The sequence below is a fragment of the Diabrotica virgifera genome, chromosome 4 (assembly GCF_917563875.1).
Source record: "Diabrotica virgifera virgifera chromosome 4, PGI_DIABVI_V3a".
NCBI lineage: Eukaryota > Metazoa > Arthropoda > Insecta > Coleoptera > Chrysomelidae > Diabrotica > Diabrotica virgifera.
The window spans coordinates 217,670,717-217,696,238 of record NC_065446.1 but is presented as its reverse complement, the minus strand read 5'-3'; the positions used below and the strand labels follow the sequence as shown (position 1 = coordinate 217,696,238).

General features: G+C 31.3%; 1 protein-coding gene across 1 annotated transcript; it reads left to right on the top strand.

Moving 5' to 3' along the window:
* The first annotated feature begins 3,523 nt into the window (after nucleotides 1-3,523).
* Nucleotides 3,524-25,253, top strand: LOC126883300 (CDGSH iron-sulfur domain-containing protein 2 homolog). Its single transcript, XM_050648660.1, has 3 exons — nucleotides 3,524-3,748; nucleotides 9,121-9,341; nucleotides 25,033-25,253. Exons 1-3 carry the CDS (start codon nucleotides 3,658-3,660, stop codon nucleotides 25,117-25,119), a joined length of 399 nt encoding a protein of 132 aa, XP_050504617.1. The 5' UTR covers nucleotides 3,524-3,657; the 3' UTR covers nucleotides 25,120-25,253.
* Nucleotides 25,254-25,522: the final 269 nt, after the last annotated feature.

Below are 25,522 nucleotides of genomic sequence, written 5' to 3'. Positions count from 1 at the left end.
TAAACGATATTTTGCCATAAAGAGGATTTAAAAACGAATTTACTATACCTAGCTATTTATCTTTTGGCCCTATTCTACTGATAAACAGTTCCAGATGGGTTTTCCCAAATAATAAAACTTGTAATAAAGCCATTTAGTAGAGGCATTTGCAATAAAGTAATAAAGTTATTTAGTAGATACCCCAAGAATATACCTGCTATGAATAAGCACATGAATTTTGCATATAAATAATCCAGGCTCTATTTATAAGTAACTACACAAAAATAAAAATTTGTTAAGAAGTTATATTTCCTAGTTTTTACTTGTGTAGTTCAAAATGGCCCCATCAAATTAGAAAAAAAAAAGAAACAAAAGCGTGTTAGAGCGGGCCCCTGCGGGGCCCGTGCCCTGGTTCCGCGGAACCCGCGGAACCATGCTCAGTACGCCACTGAATGGAAGCGTTGTATTTTCTCCTAACTTTAAAAAATTCTGTGGAAAAATGAAATATCTAATTTTGTTTCATTGTCCTGTCATATTATCCTGGAGGCATTACTAAAATTTTCTTTTTTGAATTATCCGAATATCTCTTTTCTTGTAAGAGCTGTACCATTTTGTGTAAATAAAAACACTGATTGACTCATAAAATAGAGGTTGGATTAATAAGATTAGAATGGCCCGCATGCAGCCCAGATCTGAATCCTATTGAGCATTTATGGGATGAATTAAAAAAAAGTTATTCGCCGTCATCCTAGGCCTCCAGAAAATTTGGTACAGTTATGGGCCGGAGAGAGGAATATCGGGCTATTCCCCAGGCAAAGATAACACATCCTTATTTGATGCTAAACAGATTGCGAACAATCGTTGCTACAAGAGGTGGACATACCCGCTATTGAATTGTTTTGTTTTGTTGTTAGTTTTGTTTTGTTTTGTTAATTTTAGTGCGTTCGATATTTTTAATTAAACAAACCTTCAAAGCAGTGTTTTTATTTACAGCTCTTACAAGAAAAGAGATATTCGGATAATTCAAAAAACAAAACCTTAGTAATACCTCCAGGATAATACAAAAGGAGTGTGAAACAAAATCAGCCCTCCAATTTTTCCACAGAATTTTTAAAAGTTAGGAGGAAAAACAACGCTTCCATTCACCCCCGTATAATTCCATCTAAGCAAAAAATTTTTGTTACCGGAATAATAACAAACGACATCAATACATGTATGTACTTACAAACTGATGTAAGAATCTTGAAAATCGGAGTATAAATAATAAAGTTATAGATTGTCAAACTTAATCAAAAATTTTGGGTGGCGGAATTTTGTGCCGGTGAGTGTATGTACAGGGTGTACCGAAAAGATTGGTCAAAAATTATACCACAGATTCTGGGGTCAAAAATAGGTAGATTGAACCTCACTTACCTATATACAATAGTGCACACAAAAAAAGTTACAGCCCTTTGAAGTTGCAAAATAAAAATCGATTTTTTTCTTTAATCGAAAACTCTTGGAGATTTTCTTGGCAGGAACATCTTAAAAAAAACAATAGTGAAATTTGTACACCCCATAAAAATTTTATGGGATTTTGTTCCCTTAAATCTCCCCAAACTTTTGTGTACGTTCTAATTAAATTATTATTGTGGTACCATTAGTTAAACACAATATTTTTAAAACTTTTTGCCTCCTAATATTTTTTTGAAAAGCCAGTTTTATCGAGATGCGGCTTCTTTTTTAATATGTTAACATAAAAATTTTATGAGGGTTTCGTTCCTTTAAACCCCCCAAATGTTTGTGTACGTTCCAATTAAACTATTATTGCGATACCATTAGTTAAACACAGTGTTTTTAAAACTTTTTGCGTCTTAGTATTTTTTCGATAAGGCACCTTTTATCGAGATGTGCCTTCTTATTTAATATGGTTCAAAATATACCTAAAAATGTAAATTACAAACTTTTCATATGTATGCCTCTCAGAGGACAGGGGGGAAACTTATATGCAAGCGAAAGTTGGTAACAATGCATTTATAGCAGAATACTCAAATCATATATGATTCAGTATTGAATACTTTATAAAAATAAATTATAATAAATTACGGAAATTACGGAATAAATTACGGAATTAATTATAATAAATAAATTAAAAATAAATGGTACGGTAAACAATCCTTATTTTTTAATATGTTATTCCTTACAAAAAACCTTTAATTTAAGCACAAATAATTAAAAATCGTAAATTTGGGTCAAAAGTTATTAACTTCTTAAGAATTCCCATAAGAGCCCATGTTAAAACTTAACTTTGACCCTTAATAGTAATTAAAGGGCACGGTAAAACAATTTTTAAAAAATCAAGTCTTAGTTTACAGGGCCGGCGTAGCCGAGTGGTAGTGTGCTAGGCTAGCGTGCCGGTGGTCCGGAGTTCAAATCCTACCGCCGGCAAGAACAACTAGACATTTTTAAAAATGTTTATAGGCCCCAGGTCGACTCAGCCTGAATAAAATGAGTACCTTGGGTAAAACCAGGGGTAATAATAGGCGGTTGAAGCGTAGCACTGGCCCTGTTACCTTCCTTGTATACCGTAGGCCCTAGATATAGCAGACTACCCTGCTATACTCCCAAAGCCACGTGAGCCGTATAAAACGGGAGACTATTATTTTATTAAGTCTTAGTTTTTTGAAGTAAACTATAACATACTAAAATTTCATGCAAATCCTTAATTATTTGCCGAAGGTGTAGAACGTCGTTAACCATATTATACAAATATGTGGTGGATTTGACAAATATTCAAAATATCTCGATAAAGACTGGTCTTATCGAGAAAGTAATAAGAGGCAAAAAAAGTTGTAAAAACATTGTATTTAATTAATAGTAGATACTAAAATAATAATTTTATAGGAATACAAAAGTTTAGGGGGGTTTAAGGGAACAAAACCCCCCATAAAATTTTTATGGGGTGCACAAATTTCACTATAATTTTTTTTAAGATGTTTCTGCCATAAGGATGCCACGTGTCCATTTTCAATAAAAAGTCTCTATTAATAGTTTTCGATTTGTATTGGAAAAAAAATTGATTTTCATTTTGTAACTTCAAAGGGCCGTAACTTTTTTTATGTGCACGTTTGTACTAAGGTAAGTTAGGTTCAATCAACCTATTTTTGACCCCAGAATCTGTGGTATAATTCTGTACCATCTGTGAATAAGTCGATAACTCAAAAATGCAATTTTTCGGTAGGGCCATTTTAAACATTTTATTAGTTTTGAAGAATAAAAATTTAAGATTTGACTTATCCACTTATTCACGGTCTGTACCATCTGTGAATAAGTCGATAACTCAAAAATGCAAACTTTTCGGTATGGCCATTTTAAACATTTTATTAGTTTTGAAGAATAAAAAATTTAAGATTTGACTTATCCACTTATTCACGGATGGTACAGAATTTATGACCAATATTTTCGGGACACCCTGTATATAGAGCACTGTGATTTTTTAATTTCGTTACCTGTTACATAGGCAACACAACTGACAAATATCATATGATTTTGGAAGGGGAAGGAAGTAATTTTGACAATCGTTTTGACTTCTGACATTTTGCGATTTTGAAAGTGTGCCATTGCCATTGTCAATAGAGATTTTTGTAACTTGGATCAAAACTAATAAGTTAATAAGCTTGCCAACTTGATATTTTTAAAATGCTAGCCTATTTAGTAAAAGAAGCTCTTCCCAATTATTTATCTAATTTGCCAATTCCAGATACAATTGGAGGATGGTTCAGTTTAGGATGTAAGTACATAGTTTTTCGTTTTTGGACCACGTTTGTATGGTTTGTGCGTATGGTACTGTAGTTTGAATAGTTTACGTTTTTCTGAAAAATAGGATTTGGTTTCACAATGCTAGTAAATGCCAAAATTTTATTTTTACACTAATCTAATATTAACTCTTAAACTGTGACATTTTACATATTTAGTAGATGTCCTTGTCTTTGAATGATTAGACTTTGCAATAAGCAGTAAACAATACTAATAGATAATAATAATCATGTCTAAAAACGAGTTTAGTTAAATTATGAATCCTAAAAGTTCATGGGTGTATATAAAAATACATAGTATAATTTTTAAAAGAACAACATTCTGAAAATCCTCTTACTCTAATCCTTTTTTTTTAATTGTTAACATAAATGCACCTTTATAGAATTCTTCTTCGTGTGCCTCATCCTTAACACTTGAAGGGTTCAAGGGAAAAACATGATAAGCTCCAATTTATTAATTTTGAGGTTTTACAAAATTATAATAATATGTCTAACTGGTCCCTACAAAATGTATAAACTCTGCTGGAAAATAAGCTGTTAAATACCAGGATATTGCCTATTAAAAATATGCTTACAAGGGAAGAACTTGATATTCACCAGCCGTCCAGGGAAATAACTCCAGTCCATTTGATAGTATCAACATTAATGTTCATGTTTTATCAATGTCGTCATCCTCAGAGTATTTTTAACAACTCTCCCACATATAGATATTTTATATTCGAGTGTATTTTGAAAATAATGTTTTTAGTTTGTTACATATTCACTTTAAATACAGTAAAACCTCCGTTAACTGAAACCTTTTTAACCGAAACATTGTTTAACCGAAATGGCTGACAGTTTCAATGATATCGCCAATAAATAGTGAAATAAAAAAAATAATAAAATTAAGGAAAATGAACATGTTTAGAGTGTTTTTTTTTAAGAAATCTTCTATTTTCTTTTATGTTTTCCTTTGACAATGATGTTTTGCTGCTATATCATGGCTATATCTCTCCAATACTATGTAATTTGATACAAGAAGAATACAAAAAACAACGTTATTTTTAACCGAAATTCTTGTTATCCGAAACAGGTCATCAGCAAATAATAAAAACTTACAATATTTAAGACATGAAGCTACATCATTAATGAAAATATTAAATAGTAAGGGTCCCAAATGTGATCCCTGTGGGACGCCAGAACTTGCGTTTATAGGAATCTAAGTAAAATTTTTTATTTTCACATACTGAATCCTGCATTGTAGGTAACTTTCCAACCAATTCACTAAATAGTGTGGAAATCCGATTTTAACGAGTTTTTGTAAGAGTAAATCGTGGTTCACTGTATCAAATGCCTTGAAAAGTCAGTGTAAATCGAATCAACTTGGCACCTCCTTTCAAAGGCAGAAGTGATACAATGTTGATAAAGCAGTAAGTTTGTGTTGGTAGACTTACCACTCGTAAAACTCATGCTGTTGTTCGATCAGAATATTTTTACAATACCATGACAAGGGTTTATATAACAAGAGTTCATATACTTTAGGTATTGCAGAAAGTAATATTACGGGACGATAATTAGGAATATCATTTTTCAGACCATTTTTGAATACAGGGGTAATAAAACTATCCCGCCATTTAACAGGAAATTGTTGTAATTTTAACAAAGAATTAAATAAATAATTTAGTGGTTTGGAAAGACTACATTTACAATTTATCAAAAAATACGCAGGGATACCATCCGGACCACTAACCAGTTTACCTTTTAAAGAGCTAATTCCTTCATAAACTTCGCTTAGGGAAAATTATATAAATGGAATGTCAGGCTGCCTAAAAATATCGTATTGCATATTTGACACATCTATATTATCATTTTTATAAACACTAGAGAAATGAGTAGCAAATAAATTACTAATGTCTGTACCACTTTCAGCAATTGTACCATTATAATGCCTTTTATTGGGGATACCGTGATCTTGTTTCAATGAGTTAATGTGATTCCAGAAGTATTTTGTATTTTCACTAACCTTCAGATCAGTACTAGAAATATAATTATCATAACATGTTCTTGTCAAAGTTTTACACTGAGCTCGAAGATTAGAAAAGTTTGAATAATCACCAGCTGAGTTAGTATTTTTAAATTTAGCATGAGCTGCCTTCTTACAAGATATCAACTTTTTAAGTTCAGATGAGAACCAACGAGGATATACAGATGGTTTGTATCTTCTAATAGGAACAAACAAATCTAATGCTATTTTTAGAATCTGATAAAAAATTTCAATGCTAATGTTAATATCATCATTAGCTAAGAAATACTCCCAATTAATTGGAGCAAAATAATCATTTAAAGCTATATAATCAGCATTCTTAAAATCATAATACAGAATATCGCAAGACAAAGGATTAATATCACTAAAAATTAATTCACATGAAAGTGCAACATGGTGGTAATTGTTTGACAATAAAGTGTCCACCGCTGTGTCAACAGTAATTGATTCCAGAGCATCATCATTACAAAAACATAAGTCAAGTAATACTCCATGCTGATTTGCAACTACATTGGCCTGCCTTAAATTCAAATATGAAAAACTTTCACAAACTGTTAATGCAGGATATTCTGCAGGGCAAGAGACAGAAAGACCATCCTCAGTAGAATAATTCCAAGTTGCTTGTGGAAGATTATAGTCTCCAAAAAGATATAAGCTACTATTAGGGTTGTTTTCAACAATAAACTCTACTGCAGAGCAATGCTCCAATAAACAGCTCCAATAATAACAGTTTCGTTATGGCTTGACAAAGAAACAAACAGATGTTCAACATTAATAAAGTGAGTGGTAAGATGCGTAGATTTAAACTTACTATTAACTAAAATTAAAACTCCACCACCTCTATTCTTTGAACTAGTATTTAAGTTTATATCAGCTCTGAAAACACTATAATTGTTGAAACAAAGCTCATGATCAGTAAAATTATCTGTCAACCATGACTCGACCAAAATAATAACACATACACAATGTGCAATAGCGTTACGTAGCTCAACTAGCTTTGTACGGATCCCACCAACATTCTGGTAATAAAGTAGAGCGTTTCAGTTTTTTGGAGCTTTTTTCACAATTGTTGGCATACCACGGATATATTTAATAGAAATATCAAGTTCACCATTATCTTTTCTTGCCTGAAGTTCAGACCGAACCATTTTTAGTTGGTCTTGCTGAAATTTAGTGTTATCGTAACTAATTTTAACTTCATCGGTAAGTTTATTTTTAGATTTCATTGCATCTTTTATTACATAAGAATTATTTGTAACAACTTTAATAGGCCTGGATCTACCATGATTTATTTTGCCAACTCGTATTACTTTAAGCACAACATTAGAATTTATACCTAGTTCATGAAGGATAGGTTCCAAACTGGCTTTATCACTATCAATCCTTTCTTGCAAATTGGTACTAGAAGACTCTTTAACATTATACACCATTAAGTTGTTTGCCCTAGTAATACGGTCCTGAACTTCATAGGATACTGTGTCTGAGTTTATCGAACTAGCGCCTGAATTTTAAAGGACATTGACGATCATCACAGTCCATTTTACAGTCTGCAGCGGTTCTGCAGAGTTCTAAGTTGTTGTTTTTCCACTCCACTGCTTTAAATTTTGTAATCAGGACAACTGTTGTCTGCCTGATCCTCTGTTTTCTTCCACTTTCCCTTGTTTAACCAATCGCATTAACTCATAACAGGCGTATAGCGCTTTACCCTGGCCTGATTTGTAAATCGATTAGGGCACCACGTTGGAATTCTATTACCCAGGATTCCCACGTGAAGAGCATTTGGCTGATAGTTGTACCCCTATCGCACATCAGCGTGCTATAGGGGGAAGAGGGATGGCCTGGAGCATTGGAGCTCGGTGGAGTGACTCCTGTCTTAGATTCGAGTTAATACACCTCGATCCAATGAATACACCTGAACGTACATTCTTACGGGTGAACTAGTCTCACGGGTTGGATTGAATCAAATTGCTGGCTTGATCAACTCATATTTTTCATTTCTTGTATGAAAGCAAAGTAGCTAAGTTTTCTTCCTTTATAGTGTTGACTATTTATTTTTTTTTTTAATCTTTCTTAATGTTCCTGTTGTGTTCATAATTGAGTTGATTTCTCTTTCGCCAAGTAAACAAAACTATAGTATAGTGACTAAGATCATTCTTGAAAAGTACTGGTAACATTGATGATTTTCATAGGTTTAACAAACACCTATGATGTGTATCAGTTTTCCTAATAGTTTGGTTTATAGACTGGGCAGATTATCGGAAAATAGGCCATTTTTGGAAAAAGTTATTTACCAGCAATTTTATTGCTGGAATCGAATCTTATGATTGTATATATTAATAATATAGGTATACAAAGTCCGCAGATAGTGTGCTACTTTTTTTATAAACAAAATGGCGCCCAAAAATCGTCTTTTTTTTCAATTTTTGCTCTATAACTCCAAAGATTTTAACAGGCATGTTTTTCCCGATTTACTTCGATGAAAATTTTCCCCGGAAAATGCGGGTTTGTCTAACAAAATCTTTAATTTTCAACTAAAATTTTAGATAAGTAATTGTTTATCAATAATTAAATAGTTTGGTAATATCAAAGCTCTTTTCGTATAGATTATAATTTTATTCCAGAAGCCAATGGAAATTGAATGAACAGTTTAGCAACAATTGAATTGTTAATTAAAAATTTACACACAATTTATGCACAGAAGAAAAGTAACACGAAAGTATTGCAAGAAATGGGCAAAGAATCTATCTATCTATCATGCTATGTAGCCTATAGCCCATGTTATCCCATAGCCCATGATTTTAGTATGTAGGGCTACCCTTCTTGTCTCTCATCTGTGGTCATCAACCCATCTCATCTGTGGTCTTCGTCTTACTTCTTTTATATTCGTATGGTCTTCAGTGTAGTATTTCCTTGTTTCACCTATCGTCTCTGTGCCTGATGTTGTGGGCAAAGAATATGATATAATAAACACAATAAACATAAGACAGCCATGTGAAATGCTAAGACTCATACTAGAGGGGAAAATAAAAGGAGGAAGGAGAGTGCCATGGTTGAAAAATTTAAGGGACTGATTTATATGCAGGTCCATAGAACTCTTTAGAGCAGCGGTAGATAGAGTAAAGATAGTGATGATTACATCCAACCTGTGATTGGGAGGCGGCACTTAAAGAAGAATAAGAAAAATTACCTAGATCAGACCTAAAAACCAATTCCGAACAAACTTATGACAATAAAGTGACACAAGTTATGATAATAACTTGTGTCCTGTAATTTATATTGATGTTATGACCGAAACTAACAATTTTTATTCCTTTTTTGTTTCAGTAAAGGATATAGTAGCTCTTGTTCCTCCAGCAGCTGTAGTAGCGGGTATTGGTTATATGTCATATAAAGCATTTTGTCCAAAAGGCCGTTGTGGATCAAAGCCTTCTTGCAGTGTAGTAAATCCTGGAATACTCAAAAAGAGTGACAAAGTGGTTGACTCTGTTGATATAGAAGATATTGCTGATAAAGCAGTGTTCTGTAGATGTTGGAGAAGTAAAAACGTGAGTAACTTTATATTTATAATTTTTAGTATCATTATATTACTTAATTAACGCGACTCCGATAATATTAACGCGGTAATATTAACGCGACTCCGATTGGGTCATACGCGATTAACTAATAGTCATGTGTTTTCCGACAAACAAGAACCAAGATGTGACAACTGTGAAGAAAAGTTAACAATCAAACGCAGTGGAGAATTGCGCAGCATTAACGCCAAAGCGCATATTGTACAATATACCAAACAAACTAAGTGACATTTTAGGCCTACAGTGCAATATGTCAAATTTAAAGAGGTTCCTAAATGCAATTAACATTTTATACAATATATAAAAACACAAATGTAATAAAAATTATTGTTCACCACTATTGTTTCGCTAATAGCCAATTTGGCTGATGCGATTTTTGTTAATAAAAAAAAATACTTAATTAAAGAGCGACCCCTGGTTTCTGGATAATTGTCAAGGCCATAGCCCAAAAACAGAATCAGAAGAAAAATTAAGATAGAGGTTATGTTAGTAAAAGGTAAACATTGTATGGAAATCCACTTTTCTCTTTGTATTAATTTGTGCTTAGAAGTTGGAAACGAAAAAAAGAATTTAAATTGACAATTTTTTGTTGTATTTTTACAATTTATAACACAGCATTTTATTTTTACAATTTATAACACAGCATTTGCGAAATTCCATTTTCTTTAATGGCAGTAGGTATGAAATATGTCAATATGACAATTTCAATTAACAATATGAATTAAAGAAAGTTACAAGATGTCTCCGTCACTCTCGCACGATCGTTTCTTGTATCCCCTCCAAGTACTTGCACACAGCGAATAGTGAATTATCAAAGATTAATTTTAATAAACCTTTGTTCTTTTAAATATGAATATAATGAATACAATTATTGTATTATGATATAAATTTCTTCTTAATTGATTGTTGTTTTTGGGTGCATATTATTGTAAACGACAGCTGCCAGATTTTAAATACAAAAATTTAAAGATGTTAAAAAAGAACAGAAGAGTATATATTTGCTGTTAAATAAGTGAAACGCTGAGGTGACTGGTATTGCCAAGGTTCAGCACTTCCTGAACCTTGGGCTGCCTCAAAAACATTCTTCCATCCTTCCCTGTCGAGTGTCTGTCTTCTCCATACCCATACTCTAACCTCCCTCAAATCGTCCTGTACATCGCCAGATATCTGAGTTTAGGCCGCTCCCTTCTTTTTCCTCCGACCGGCAGCATAGTTATTTTAGCAGGACCACTTTCATCCATCCGCATAACGTGGCCTACCCATCTTAGGCGGTTTATTTTGACGGTTTTAACGATATCTGCATCACCAAAAAGTCTAGAGAGTTCGATATTATATTGCCTTCTCCACATTCCCTGTTCGTTAACTCCGCCTTATAGGTTCAATACTTTTCTTTCATTGATTCGTAGTAACCCTTCATCAGGAGTCATCCTTGCCCATGTTTCCGATCCATACTTGAGCACTGGGCATATTGTTTTTATAAAGTTTGCACTTTGTTGTTCTTGACATGTCTCGTTCTTACTTGAGACTTGAGAGCCTAGGCCAAAATAACAGCGGTTAGCCACGCATATTCTTTTTCTTATTTCTTTGGGTGTGTTGTTTTTGCAGTATATAAGTCTACCGATGTTTTTTGCGGCATTTTTGATACGTGTGAAAGCTTCAACTACTTCATTTCGCGTTCTTCCAATGATCACGATATCATCAGCATACGCCATTATTAGTATACTATGGGTATATCGCCGCCGCATACGAAAAGTATAACTCCGAAAAATGCCGTTAAGAGTAGAACTTTCCATGAATGCCGCGAAAAATATTATTTTTGATTATAATGTGATTGTGAAAATTATAATCCCTAATAAAGTGTTGACAAAAAATTTTTTGCGGAGTATCGGCAAAAAACATAATTTCTGTTTGTGGGTCCACGAAAATTATAATTAGTAAAAAGTTCTCAGAAATAATTGTTTTTGGCGGCAGAAACAGAAAGGGAAATAATTGTTTTCGTCGGCATCTATTATGAACTAAATCTTTTCATTATAAATATTTTGGGAGTTATAATCTTCGCGGGCACGCATATAAAAAAATTGTAATCGCCAATACTTATCAAAGAGTTGTGCCAAAGAGTAATGTTCACTGGAAATGTATTAGGAATCACATTAATCATAGGTACCAGCGATATATCGTACCTTTTAAGTTTATTCCCGAATCTCTCTCTCATAACTTCTTCTAACGCTAGGTTGAACAGAGTGTATGACAGCGCACCTCCTTAGTGAAGTCCTCTGTTAGTTGTAAAGGATTCTGAAACATCCCCCGGTACCCAAATTGTTTACATTCGACATTCCTTATTGTCATTTTAGTTCATTCTACCAATCCTTTTAGTATTCTGATATCCCTTAAAGTCTACGAAGATGTAATGGCAATCTATGTCGTACTCCGTTGTTTTTTTCTAATATTTGTCTGACGGATGATATGTGATCAATGGTAGATCTGTTTTTCAAAAAGCCTCCTGTGGTATTATATATGCCAAATATATGGCCAAATATGGTAATAGTATTACTTATATTGTCAGTATACTGTGCCAGTCGTTTATTATATATGATATGAGGGACAAAATTTTGTATGATGTATTAAGAAGGGAAATCCCTCTAAAGAACAGTCAAGCATGTTTCCTGTTTTGTGTATAAGGCATATAATTCCAGTATTCCAATCTTCTGACAAAGCGCGTTCTTGGCATACCTGTATTGATGGTTTCTGCGAGTAGGTTGTCAGCTCCGAGTGACTTGTTTCTGGCTAGAGACTGAATTGCTTTATTCATTTCTTCCAAATTTGGTAGTTTCCTCCTGTTCTAGTTCTAATGTCATCTATACTTTTAGCACTAATTTCTTCATTAAGTAGGGTACTAAAGTGTTCTTGTCACCTTTTCAGCACTTCTACTCTCGTTCAAAAGAATTACATTATGAGCCTTGACTTGGTTCGCTTGTGGCTCCTAAACTTTTTTTGTATTAATTCGTTTGTAACATTCTCTATGTTCATGTTCTCTCATTTATGTTTCCCATGTCTTTGAGCTAATTATTTATTTGTTGCTGCTTATTCTGTTTGTGCTTTTGTTTTTCCTCTCCTCCCTTTACTTGATATTCTTCATTACTCCTAGTCCTTCTATTGATCATTTTCAGATATAAGTTATTTGTCTCTTTGGTTACTCGTTTTGCATTCCTCATCAAACCAATTATTTCGTTGCCCTTGGAGACCTCCATTTCCATATTTTAGCCATTCAGCACCAAGTTCTGACGTTTAGCAAATTGTACGCATCCGTTGCCACTTGATTTTTCAGTATTTTCTGTTTCTTTGCTTTTCGTCTTGATCCCAAAATGTATGATAAAATGATAAGTTTAAAATAATGTTAAAAGTATAAAATATGTAGTATCATATAATAATATAACGTCATCCTAGTGTTTAGTAACATACAAATTATTTTCGGTTGTATTAAAAGATAAGGTTATCATTTCATACATCTTATTTAAACTGCTAAATACAATTTGTTTTAGTATTAATTTTACATAACGATTATTTCTCCATGTTAAAATGATAAGCAAATCAAATCACTCTTTATATATGTTTTAAAGGTCAATATTCATTAAAATAATTTATAAAGATAACACAACGTACATAATATAGTACTTAGCAGATTATGAATAGAGGATAATAGTACGGGAGATACTCTGGCATTTATTTTTGCCTGGTCTATTGGTCAGAGCCAATCACATGTTACCAATTCATAATGTGGTCGTATCTACATAAAACGATGATTCTTGTAACTGATTTCACTAATTCTATTACATACTTTTAAGTAAACCATAATACCTATTGACGTCTGAATTGTACCTATTGACTCAACTTCTACATAAATTCGTATTTAGTTCAGAGAAATAAGGAAAAAAAATATCCGGTTGGTGACACAACCCCTTCCAGGCCGAAACCAAATTTTTTGAGTAGTATCTATAATAATATCCTATATGTTTCCTGCAGCCGATTTTGATGATATACATAGTTATAAACAAATAAAGATCAAAAAACGGTAAATTTTCGCTTTTTTCGTCTATTACCAAAAAGTTAAGCATTTTAAACAAATTCGAGAGTAAGAAACTCATAAATCGTATAAAAAACTTCAATATGGCGTTCGCTGAATATGTCTATCCTTATTGGTTGCTTAGAAAATTGCAAAATAAATCATAAATTTTGAGTTTTTATAAATATTCATAACTTTTGTAAAAATTAACTTAGAACCTTCTTATTACACGGAATGCTGAGACTTCTGTTGCTTAGATCATACCGTAAATTTTAAAGCAATTGGTCAAATAGTTTAAAAGTTATTTAATTTGTTTATCCCAAATAATTTTTTTTGCAACACTGTACCTAAGTCAGAAAATGATGAAGTTACAGTAATACTTTTGCTAGTTTATGAAAGATGAAGATTTACATTATTAATTTAATTAAAAAAAATCGACAAAAAATAATTATAAATATTGCAAACTTATTTTGCAAGAACATGTGAATTAAAAAGGGGGAGGGCTAATTTCGTCCCTAATTGTTCTAGGACAGTTGTTTTTCTTTCTTAATGTGTATAAAAATTCAGTCTTTCTAAATATGAAAAAATAATTTTTTCTACGGGTAACGGTTAAAAAGTTATTCTAATTGTTTATAAGTAAACAAAAAATCGACATGTTTTTGCAAAATAATTTTACACTGTTTAAAATTACTTTTTGTCATTTTTTTTTAATTAAGTTAATAGTATAAATGTTCTTCTTTCATAAACTGTCCGAAGTATTACTGTAACCTCATAATTTTCTCACTTATAGTGTTGCAAAAAAATGAATTTGGGATAAACAAATTAAATAACTTTTAAACTATTTGACCAATTGCTTTGAAATTAAAAATATAATTTAAGCACAAGAAGTCTCAGCATTCCGTGTAATAAGAAGGTTTTAACTTAATCTTTACATAAGTTATGAACATTTATAAAATCTCAAAATTTATAACTTATTTTGCAATTTTCTAAGCAACAAATAAGGATAGACATATTCAGCGAACGTCATATTGAAGCTATTTATATGATTTATGAGTTTCTCATTCTCATTTGTTTAGAGTGCTTTACTTTTTAGTAATAGACGAAAAAAGCGAAAATTTACCGTTTTTTGATATTCATTTGTTTATAACTATGTATATCATCAAAATCGGCTGCAGGAAACATATAGGTTATTAATATAGATGTCCATACTACTCAAAAAATTTGGTTTCGGCCTGGAGGGGGATGTGTCACGAGAAAAATCTTATTTCTATGGACTAATTCTTTTTCATCATCATCATCAACAGCTCTTCCATCCGTCGTTAAATGTAAGCCTCCCTTAGGTGTGTTCATTTATTTTGCTATGATTTTTCAATTCAATTGCCAAATGATATCTGCACATAATTACATGATATAAGTACATATATTCTAATAGACAAGGCGGAAACGGCGGGTTCGTTGGGAAAAATATTCCCATGAGATATTTTTGCATAATCACATTCGTGAGACATCCCAGAATAAGGATCAAGAAGTCGCCCACGTGAAAAGGGGGCCAATTTTTTTTTTTAATCAAATTGCAAAAATCAATATTTTTGGCTCGGACTATTTTTTTTAGGTTTTTTGGACCATTCTGGACAAAAAAACTCTCTTATAATTTTTTTCTAAAGTTGATCTTTTTCGAGTTATAAGCAATTTAAAATTTGAAAAACGCGAAAATGGCCATTTTTGAGACTTAATAACTCGGTTAAAAATTATTATTATGAAAGTCAGAAAGTGACTAAATCAAAGTTTAAAGTCGCCGCTACATGATCCTGAAGAAATCTGTGTCAATAGTATCGTTCGCGGTAACGATTCCGTACTTGTCCAGGACAACTTCGCATGCGCACTTTAAAAAAAAGCGTTCTCTTTTTTAAAGTGCGCATGCGATTTTTAAAGTGCGCATGCGAAGTTGTCCTGGACAAGTACGGAATCGTTACCGCGAACGATACTATTAATTTACTACTATAGGCCAATCAAGTTAGGTTTTTACTAGACATAACGGAAAAGACGAGGTTTGACAGTTGAAATGTGTAGTATGAGATATTACAAAAAGACTACCATCTTTGGATTCATCAGTTTTTTAGTGGAACATTTTTTAAATAAACAATCAAAACGTCAAACTTAGTTTTTTACTCATAACATAAAAACTTGTTTATTTAGAAATTTGACGTCCAGAGGTAACTTTCTCAGAAAAAAAAGGTACATCGAATGAGATACGCTAAATAAAAATCGGTTAATAAACAAAAAAGTTATTGCAAAACGGATGACAAAATCACTGTTTTTGAATATAGTTAATAACAATTTTATTATTTGTTAAAATACGTTTTAATATACCCAAAATTGAGGGCACTATGGTGTTTGAATGGTGTGCAAAAAATGGTCCAGATCTGTTAAATAGTTTTCGTAAAATTGAATTTGTTTATAAATTTTTTTGAAAAACGAGCTAATTTCTGAGGCTGGTCCAGTTAATATGGCTGAATATATCTCAATAATCCGGGGCTCATTTCCTTCGATAAGATGTATACTAACAGCTTATGAAAAAAAAAGTAAAAGAAAATTACATATACGTACACAAAATTATTTGTTAATAAATAGCAGATTTTAAGCTTATAAACAATTACAATAATTTTGTAGAAATTAGATCAAATTAAATGGCAATAAAAAATACGGAAAGCTGGTTAAAATACACAACTTTCAAAAAAAAATTTTAGGTCCTACGACCCTTGGGGTCTGAGATAGCCCCTTTTTTTGAAAAAATCACTGTTACGTTAATTAACAACACTAAGAGCTGAAATTAACCAATCTTTTATAAGAAAAGTCAAAGTTTTTAACAAAGTTTTTAGTAAGAAAAAATATTAAAAATTGTTTAAATAGGAGTGTTATAAACACAGAGTATTCTGCGTTCCGACTAAAGTAAAAAATAGCGGGCCTAGTCGACTGACTGAATAGTGGGCGCGGTTGGCGACCGGCATGCGGCAGCAACTATTAAAATTACGTTATCCCGACCACAAAAATCCACTTTAAGGTGAATGACAAATTTTCGTCATTCCTTATGTTTTCGAGGTCTCTGAATCCGAATATGGAGTTAATTTTTTTCTAGAATTAGTGAAACATGTTCAAAAATCAAATTTTATGCAAAAATGCGAAAAATCAATTTTGATGATTTTTCAATTTTAACTCACTATATTTTTGGTCGTTGTAAATATATCCTTTTGAAAATTTTACTGTGTTATCTTTGAAGCATTTAGATAACAATGAGATTTGTCCAAAATGACTCAACACATTAAAAGAGAAGTTGTTAATTTTTAAACATTTTGTCGTCAGATTTCGTTAGTTTCATGTTTACTTAAAAAAGTTGAGTGACAAACTTTTTAGTTTATAATTTTAATTAACATAGAAATAAAATATAATTTATGAAGAAGTTTTCCAAAAAAATTTAATTTAAAATATGCAATAGGAAAAATGTTATGTGACTTTATAGACGAGCGGCACACTCTAAAAAAAGCTTATTTCTCGAGATACTGATACTAATTTTGGTCATACTTTATATTTTTGATGGTGCTCAAAACTAAAATTAGGGTTGTTTTGAATTTTACGTGGGGGAACATTATCAAAATCGCAACTGTACCCTAAAAATAAAAAAAATCATGTTTTTTTGAGTTTAATTTGCTACAACTCTGTTCCATTGTAATATTTTTTTCTGATATTTTTATAGTATATATTTCTCACCTTTCTGAAGACAATGGGACCTGCTTCAATATTTCTGTCTTGCCATTAAGAAAGTTATAAATTGTTTGAAGTAAAAGGTTCAGATTCTTGAATTGCAAAGTTTAATCGCAAATGTTGAGTAACAAAATTTGAAATTTAGCTGTTTAATTAATTTTAAGTTAAAATCTAGAGGACAGAGAACAAAATGTTTTATAGAAAAAAAGTGGTGTAACTTTTAATTTTAAGAAAAACGTGAATTCATCTTTTTTTATTTTTAGGGTAAAATTGCGATTTTGACAATGTTTCCCCATCTAAAATTCAAAATAAAACTCATTTTCGTTTTCAGCACCATAAAAAGTATAAAGTAAGACCAAAATTAGCCATTCACCACACCGTGGTTGATATCTCGAGAAATGAGCGTTTTTTTTGGGGGGGGGGAGTACCACGTACCACTCGTCTGTAAGGTCGCGTAACTTTTTTTCTGTTGCATATTTTGACTTTGTGGCCTTTTTATTGTTATTTTTTAAATTTATTTATTTAAAATATAATTTTACTAAATAAATGTGCAACATAATAATATTCATAAAATTCAAGTTTCTACCAAAATATATAAATATAATATTAAGCTTCAAATCCGGTATACTGTCAATGTTAAAAATGGGCTGCAACGGTCTAGCGCTAGCGAATGCTAGTCCGCGAATTTATTCTCATTCGGCTGCGCCCATCATTTTTTTTACTTTAGTCGGAACGCAAAATACTCTTTCTTTATAACAATACTGTTTAAACAATTATTAACATTTTTTCTTGCAAAAAAGTTTGATAAAAACGTTGACTTTTCTTATAAAAGATTGGTTAATTTCAGATCTTTGTGTTGTTAATTAACGTAACAGTGATTTTTAAAAAAAAAAGGGCTATCTCAGACCCCAAGGGTCATAGGACCTAAAATTTTTTTTAGAAGTTGTGTATTTTAACCAGCTTTCAGTATTTTTTATTGCCATTTAATTTGATCTAATTTCTACGAAATTATTGTAATTGTTTATAAGCTTAAAAACTGCTATTTATTAACAAATAATTTTGTGTACGCACATGTACTTTTTTTTACTTTTTTTTTTCATAGGGTATTAGTATAAATCTTAACGAAGGAAATGAGTCCCCGATTATTGAGATACATTCAGCCATATTAACTGGACCAGCCCCAGGACTTAGCTCGTTTTTCAAAAAATTTTATAAACAAATAAAATTTTGCAAAAACTATTAAACAGATCTTGACCATTTTTTGCACACCATTCAAACACCATAATGCCCTCAAGTTTAGGTATATTTAAACATATTTTAATAAACAATAAAATTGTTATTAACAATATTCAAAAACAGTGATTTTGTCGTCCGTTTTCCAATAACTTTTTTGTTTATTAACCGATTTTAATTTTGTGTATCTCATTCGATGTATCTTTTTTTTCTGAAAAAGTTACCTGTGGACGTCAAATTTCTAAATAAACAAGTTTTTAAGTTATGAGCAAAAAACTAAGTTTGACATTTTGATTGTTTATTTAAAAAATGTTCCACTAAAAAATTGATGAATCCCAAGATGGTAGCCTTTTTGTAATATCTCATACTACACATTTCAACTGTCAAACCTCGTCTTTTCAGTTATGTCGAAAAACGGCTTATTTTTTACTAACTTGATTGGTCTACTAAGCTGTTATTTTTAATTAATAAAAAAGAGCGGTTAGATCATATTGACGCCACTGTAAATGTGAGTGCGAGTAAGATGCACAATAGGACTGCTGGAATGGTTTCTCTCGCACTCAGAATTTACAGCGGCCGCACACGTGCATGGCGCGTATTATTATTACTTAAAAATAACAACTTAGTAATAAAATAATGACAAAAATTTCTTCAGGATCTTGTAGGGGTGGCATTAAACTTTGATTTAGTCATATATTGACTTTCATAATAATAACTTTTAACCGAGTTATTAAGCCTTGAAAATCGCCATTTTTCGTTTTTTCAATTTTAAATTGCTTATAAGTCGAAAACGATCAACTTCAGAAAAAAATTATAAGAGACCTTTTTTGTCCAGAATGGTCCAAAAAATTAAAGAAAAAATTGTTCGGGCCAAAATAATTGCTTCTTGCAATTTGATTAAAAAAAAATTGGCCCACTTTTCACGTGGGCGACTTCTTGAACCTTATTCTGGGATATCTCACGAATGTGATTATGCAAAAAAATCTCATGGGAATATTTTTCCCTCCCGTTTTCGAACCCGCCGTTTTCGCCTTGTCTATAAAAATTTCTTGAATCACATCATTCACAGCCTCCTAAGTTTTACATACACAGCCTCCATATACCTAGTTTTACAGCATTTCAATAATCCTAAGATCATACTGCAGTTTCAACGTAATCTAAAACGCATACATTGAGGAGGTACAGTGAGCCTAAATGAGGCTGATTTCACACAACCTTTTGTCCTGCAAGGTATGTAGAAATCTTCTTATTCAAGTGACATCTCCCCGACGTAGGTCGGCAATCATCATAGCTATTCGGACTTAAGAGACGGCTGCTCTGAAAAGTTGATTTGATGTACATCCGTATAATTCTCTGAGGTTGCGCTGTCATGACATTCTACGTCCCCTATGTTTCCTTTTCCTTGTATTTTCCCTGCGTAATGAGTTGGAGCAAGTTTTATCTCTCTCCACGTGTAATATGTCCGAGATATTCCAATTTTCTGGTTTTGATTGTATTTAAGACTTCCATTTATTTATTCATCTTTCTCAGAAGGTAGAAATGCGTTTTCTCAAAATCGTTCGAACTTTATAAGCGCATGCTGAATACTCCATATAGATTAAAGATTCTCAATTTTTTGTGTCCTCCATACTATTACAGTAAGCCGGCTTTCTGTAATACCAAAGCAAATCAATTCACTTGAGAATGATGTAGAAAAAAATGCATCTCATGTAATTCATAGATAAGATATTGATAGATAGATTATGTATTATACAGGGTGCGCCAAACCTCTGGTCTTCTTTGATTACGGCTAAACTATGAGATATATAAAAAAATGTTTATAACAAAACTAATGTGTATCAAAGAGGTCTATAATTTAAAATTATTTTCAATTGTACAGGGTGAGTCAGAACGACGGTATGAACCAAAGTTGTATTTTTTTAAATGGAACACCCTGTATATTAAATCATTTTTGAATATATTATTTAAAAATATGAAAAATTTGTATAAGGTCTTATAGGCCTAAAGTTAATAATTTTCAAAATATTTACATTTTTATTGAGAAAAATGGTAATATTTATAGGGTTGTGGATTATGTTTCCAAGGAAATAAAAATTTAGGTGATAGGTCAAAGTTTTTAAAATATAGTGTTATTTTTAAATAATTTAATATTTTTTACTTTTAGCCATAAAATATACAGTGTGATCACTATTTGCAAATACAAAATTTTCTCATTTTTTTTAATGGGACACCCTGTATAATAGTTTTGCGTTTGGTAGTAAATATTACAACCTTTCTTTTGGTATGAGGTTGTATGTACCTAGCATGTTTCGTTTTGTAGATATTTCAAAAAAACTATAGATTTTACGTTTTTGCGGATTTTTTATTTAAAAATTTTTTTGCAAAAAAAAATAATTATAATCTGGTTTTAGAAACATAGAGTAAAATATAAAATATGAAAATAAAAACGTAATTAAAGATTAAAATAAATCGTATGCTAGTACAATTCAATTGAATTTAATAACTTTAACTTATTTTACAAAAAATATTTTACCTTATTAATGAATACATAAATTAGTTACTAAATTAAATAAACAACCAAATTTTAAATCAATCGTAGTAATTCTTCTACCGCAGCAACTTTCCTGTACCAAATTAATTGTTAGTTATATTGTATTTACGAGTAAGATCAGTTAATAACTTTTTAATTTACCTACATCTTGAGAACGTATAAAGTATGCTTTGAAACAAATGAACGTTATGGAAGTATATTAAGAAGTAAATAGTATCTATGTACCTACTCGTGTCACAAAAGCTGGTAATAATTTCTAATGGTTTCGCCCAAAACAAATGTCGTATCCAAAAATTTTTTGGTTAAAAAATTAAAATTTAAAATATAAAAAATTGTTACAAAAATTTCAACTACAAAAGTATTACCAGTTTTTGTGACACCAGTAAATACTATTTATATTAATAAATAATTTGGATGATACATTTAACATTCATTTGTTTCAAAACATACTTTATAATAATTTTTATATTCTCAAGATGTATGTAAATAAATTTAAAAGGTAAATTAAAAGTTTAACTAAATACAATTTAACTAACAATTAATTTGGTACAGGAAAGTTGCTGTAGTAGAAAAATTACTACGGTTGATTTAAAATTTGGTTGTTTATTTAATTTAGTAACTAATTTATGCATTCATTAATATGGTAAAATATTTTTTGTAAAATAATTTAAAGTTATTAAATTCAATTGTGTTGTACTAGCATACGATTTATTTTAATCTTTAATTACGTTTTTATTTTCATATTTTATATTTTAGTGTATGTTTCTAAAACCAGATTATAATTATTTTTTTTGCAAAAAAAAATTTAAATAAAAAATCCGCAAACACGTAAAATCTATAGTTTTTTAAAAATATCTACAAAACGAAACATGCTAGGTACATACAACCTTATACCAAAAGAAAGGTTGTAATATTTACTACAAAACGCAAAACTAATATACAGGGTATCCCATTTAAAAAAAATGAGAAAATTTTGTATTTGCAAATAGTGATCACACTGTATATTTTATGGCTAAAAGTAAAAAATATTAAACTATTTAAAAATAACACTATATTTTAAAAACTTTGACCTATCACCTAAATTTTTATTTCCTTGGAAACATAATCCACAACCCTATAAATATTACCATTTTTCTCAATAAAAATGTAAATATTTCGAAAATTATTAACTTTAGGCCTATAAGACCTTATACAAATTTTTCATATTTTTAAATAATATATTCAAAAATGATTTAATATACAGGGTGTTCCATTTAAAAAAATACAACTTTGGTTCATACCGTCGTTCTGACTCACCCTGTATAATTGAAAATAATTTTAAATTATAGACCTCTTTGATACACATTAGTTTTGTTATAAACATTTTTTTGTATATCTTATAGTTTAGCCGTAATCAAAGAAGACCAGAGGTTTGGCGCACCCTGTATATGTTACAATTTTTCCTTGAGATTAACATATATACCACGAGTGGCCAAACTGTGGCTCGCGAGCCACATGTGGCTTATTGAAGGCTTACTTTGTGACTCTCAATAAATGTACCTGAATTACTTTTAATTTTTGTCTTGCAAATGTCTTAAATTACTGACAGCAAATATAAAAAACTAAGTGTAGCATCAGTATCAGTACTTGTACAAGGAGACCTCTCATCACTGTGGCTGTTCAATTTGGCTCTAGAATATGTAATAAGTAAAATATCATCTCAACTGACAGGAGGATTTAAGGGGGGGGGGGTATGGTTTGAAATTAACATATCAAGCACATTTTTGTGAATTTTTTTCGACGCTACGGTAGAATTATTTTATTTTTAAATTAAATAAACATATTAATTACAATTCAAAGAATATTTAAGAAAAAAATCAATCCAAAATATTGAAAAATAAACCATTGGCGACAAATTTTGGCAGGCAGCTCAAAAAAAATTGATTTTGCGGTGGACATCAGAACTCATCACTGGATCATACGAAACAAAAAATTCAAAAATATTTAATTAGCTTATGAGTTTCACGAGGTAACAACGTCGAGTTTTTTTATTTTTAATGATTTTTTAATTTTTGGTATCACTCAGAAGTCAAAAATACGAAATTTTTGATAAAAATTTTGTGAAAACCAACAGATTTAATATTGTTGACCAAAAAATAAGCACAAAATGAAAAATATCTCGACGTTGTTACCTCACGAAATGTCTAAAAACAATCTATGCAAAATTTCAGGTAGATCGGTCAAGTAGTTTTTCAGTTACAATATCCACCGCATTTGAAAAAGCAGTTTTGAGGAAAATGCCTTTAAAGTTTTGACAACTGCATCTTCATCTTCTTATTTGTCTGCCAAATCGTAAAGTGATAAACATTGGAATATGTTTTTTGAATTGCGGAGTAATCTACAAAAGAGAAGGCGAACAGTTGTTTAACGTTTCCACTACGCTCAAGCGTGCTGGCGCGAAGCCGCGGCAAAGCGAGTCGAAGGTAGAGATATTCAATACCCTGTATCTCTGGTAATTTTACTCCGATTATTTTAAAATTTTCAGAGAGTATTCTTGAAAGTATGCACTTTTATTTGAAATAATAAAAAAAATTAAATATTTCAAAGTATACCCTCCCCTTAAGAATCGAGGATCAAAACTATTGTTTGCTTTTGCTTATGATATAGGTGCAGTCGCTTATTCTACAAGAGACGTGAGAGAGGTGTTTTGACACCTCGAGGAAGAAACAGGTAGTCTGTGCCTTCGAATAAATGAGGAGAAGACGAAATACATGCTAGTAACCAAAAATCCAAGACGAAGAGTTAGGCAGAATATAACAACTATTAATGACCACAACTTCGAGGTAGTAAAAGTTTAAATATCTAGGGGGCGGTAATCACAGATGACAATGACATATAAAAAGAGGTCTCAGCAAGGATGGCTGCGTGGAATAGAGCATTATACTCCCTATTATCATTATTAAGATCTAGCTGCTAAAAAACAATATAAATTAAAACTGTACATCCAATTAGTCCCCCAATTGTTACATATGAAAGTGAAACATTGACTACATTAGCGGGAAATAAATAAGCTGCTGGTATTTGAAAGCAAAGTTCTCAAATAAAATTTGATGAATGAATGAATGATATTTGTCCCTCAAAGAGATGAATTGACAGGAGAGTGGAGAAGGTGCCGCAAAGTGGAATTGGTGACTGTGTATGGTACTGAAAACATCGTCAGATATATAAAAGCTAAGATAATATAGGCAATTCATGTGGTAGATCAGAGAAAGGCAGAGTGTTAAAGACAGTGTTTTTTGAGAGACGATAGAAGATCAGTAGGCCGTCCCAGAAACAGATGTAAAGATGATGTACAATAATTGAAGTATCCTTAATAAGGCTGCTTGTAGAATTATTTGCATATTTCAAACAACGATGTTAACCATTTTATTTGACTTTAATAATCACGAAATCCAAACAGTGAGAGAGAAATGTAATAATATAATAAGCTTTTTTCACTTTTTAGGTAATTGTTTAATTGCGGCTCGCGAAAATTTCAAATTTTGACAAATGGCTCGGACTATCAAGGAGCTTGGCCACCCCTATATACTTTTATTTATTTTTAGTCCTATAATTTTCGCTTCTTCTTCAGTGCCTATTCTAAGTATTTTTTTGTCTCTGACTGCTATTAGCACGTCCTCAGCGTATCCTACAATTTGTGTAGAGCTTTGTATGATCATTTTATCGATTCCAGTTTTTATAATCGCGCACATCCATGTATCTTCAGCATGTTCATACCCTTAAGTTAGCTATGATGATTGCCAACCTCTGTCACGGAGATGGTACTTAAAGAAGTTATAGTTTCTGCGACAAAGTTAACCGTTGTCATTTTCGCTAATCTAATCAGTTTTTTGGTATATCTAGGTTTTGTATTTCGAGTTAGAGTTGGTGTCTATTTACAATGTCAAAGGCTTGCTGGAAGGGGTTGAAATGTCTTGAAAATTCTAGAAAAATATTTTCAAAATTTGTATTTATTGCACTTTTTATCATTTTTGTTTATGATAACATACACTTTATATTTAAAAATTCCTTTTTATTTTTAGTGGCCCTATTGTGATGGTAGTCACAACAATCACAACAAAGAACAAGGAGACAACGTTGGTCCACTGATTGTCAGCAAGAAGAAGTAACCAGTATAAATATACGTGTATACAAGTTTATTTTGTGTAGTAGAAATACCATGGGGTATGTTGTTTACAAGTCCTTATTGATTGTTGATTTTATAACATTATTTCCAGTAAATGAATAAATATTATTAAGTACATTTACTGCTTTTTTATTTAAATAAAATAAACTATAATATAGTAACTACTCGCCATTCCAGCGGCAGTCAAAATTTGACCAAAGTAGCAAGAAAATTATTACTAGTCTAGTAAATTACTATGGCCTTTTTTAAACCAGGAGGAGTAATTCAAATTTACCGCGCCGTAATGCTAGTTTGTCATTGGTCCAACCTCAGGCAAGTTTACTCCACTGTTATGAAATTTTGACATTAATGACATTTATTAAATTTTGACACTATTGGCATTTGAT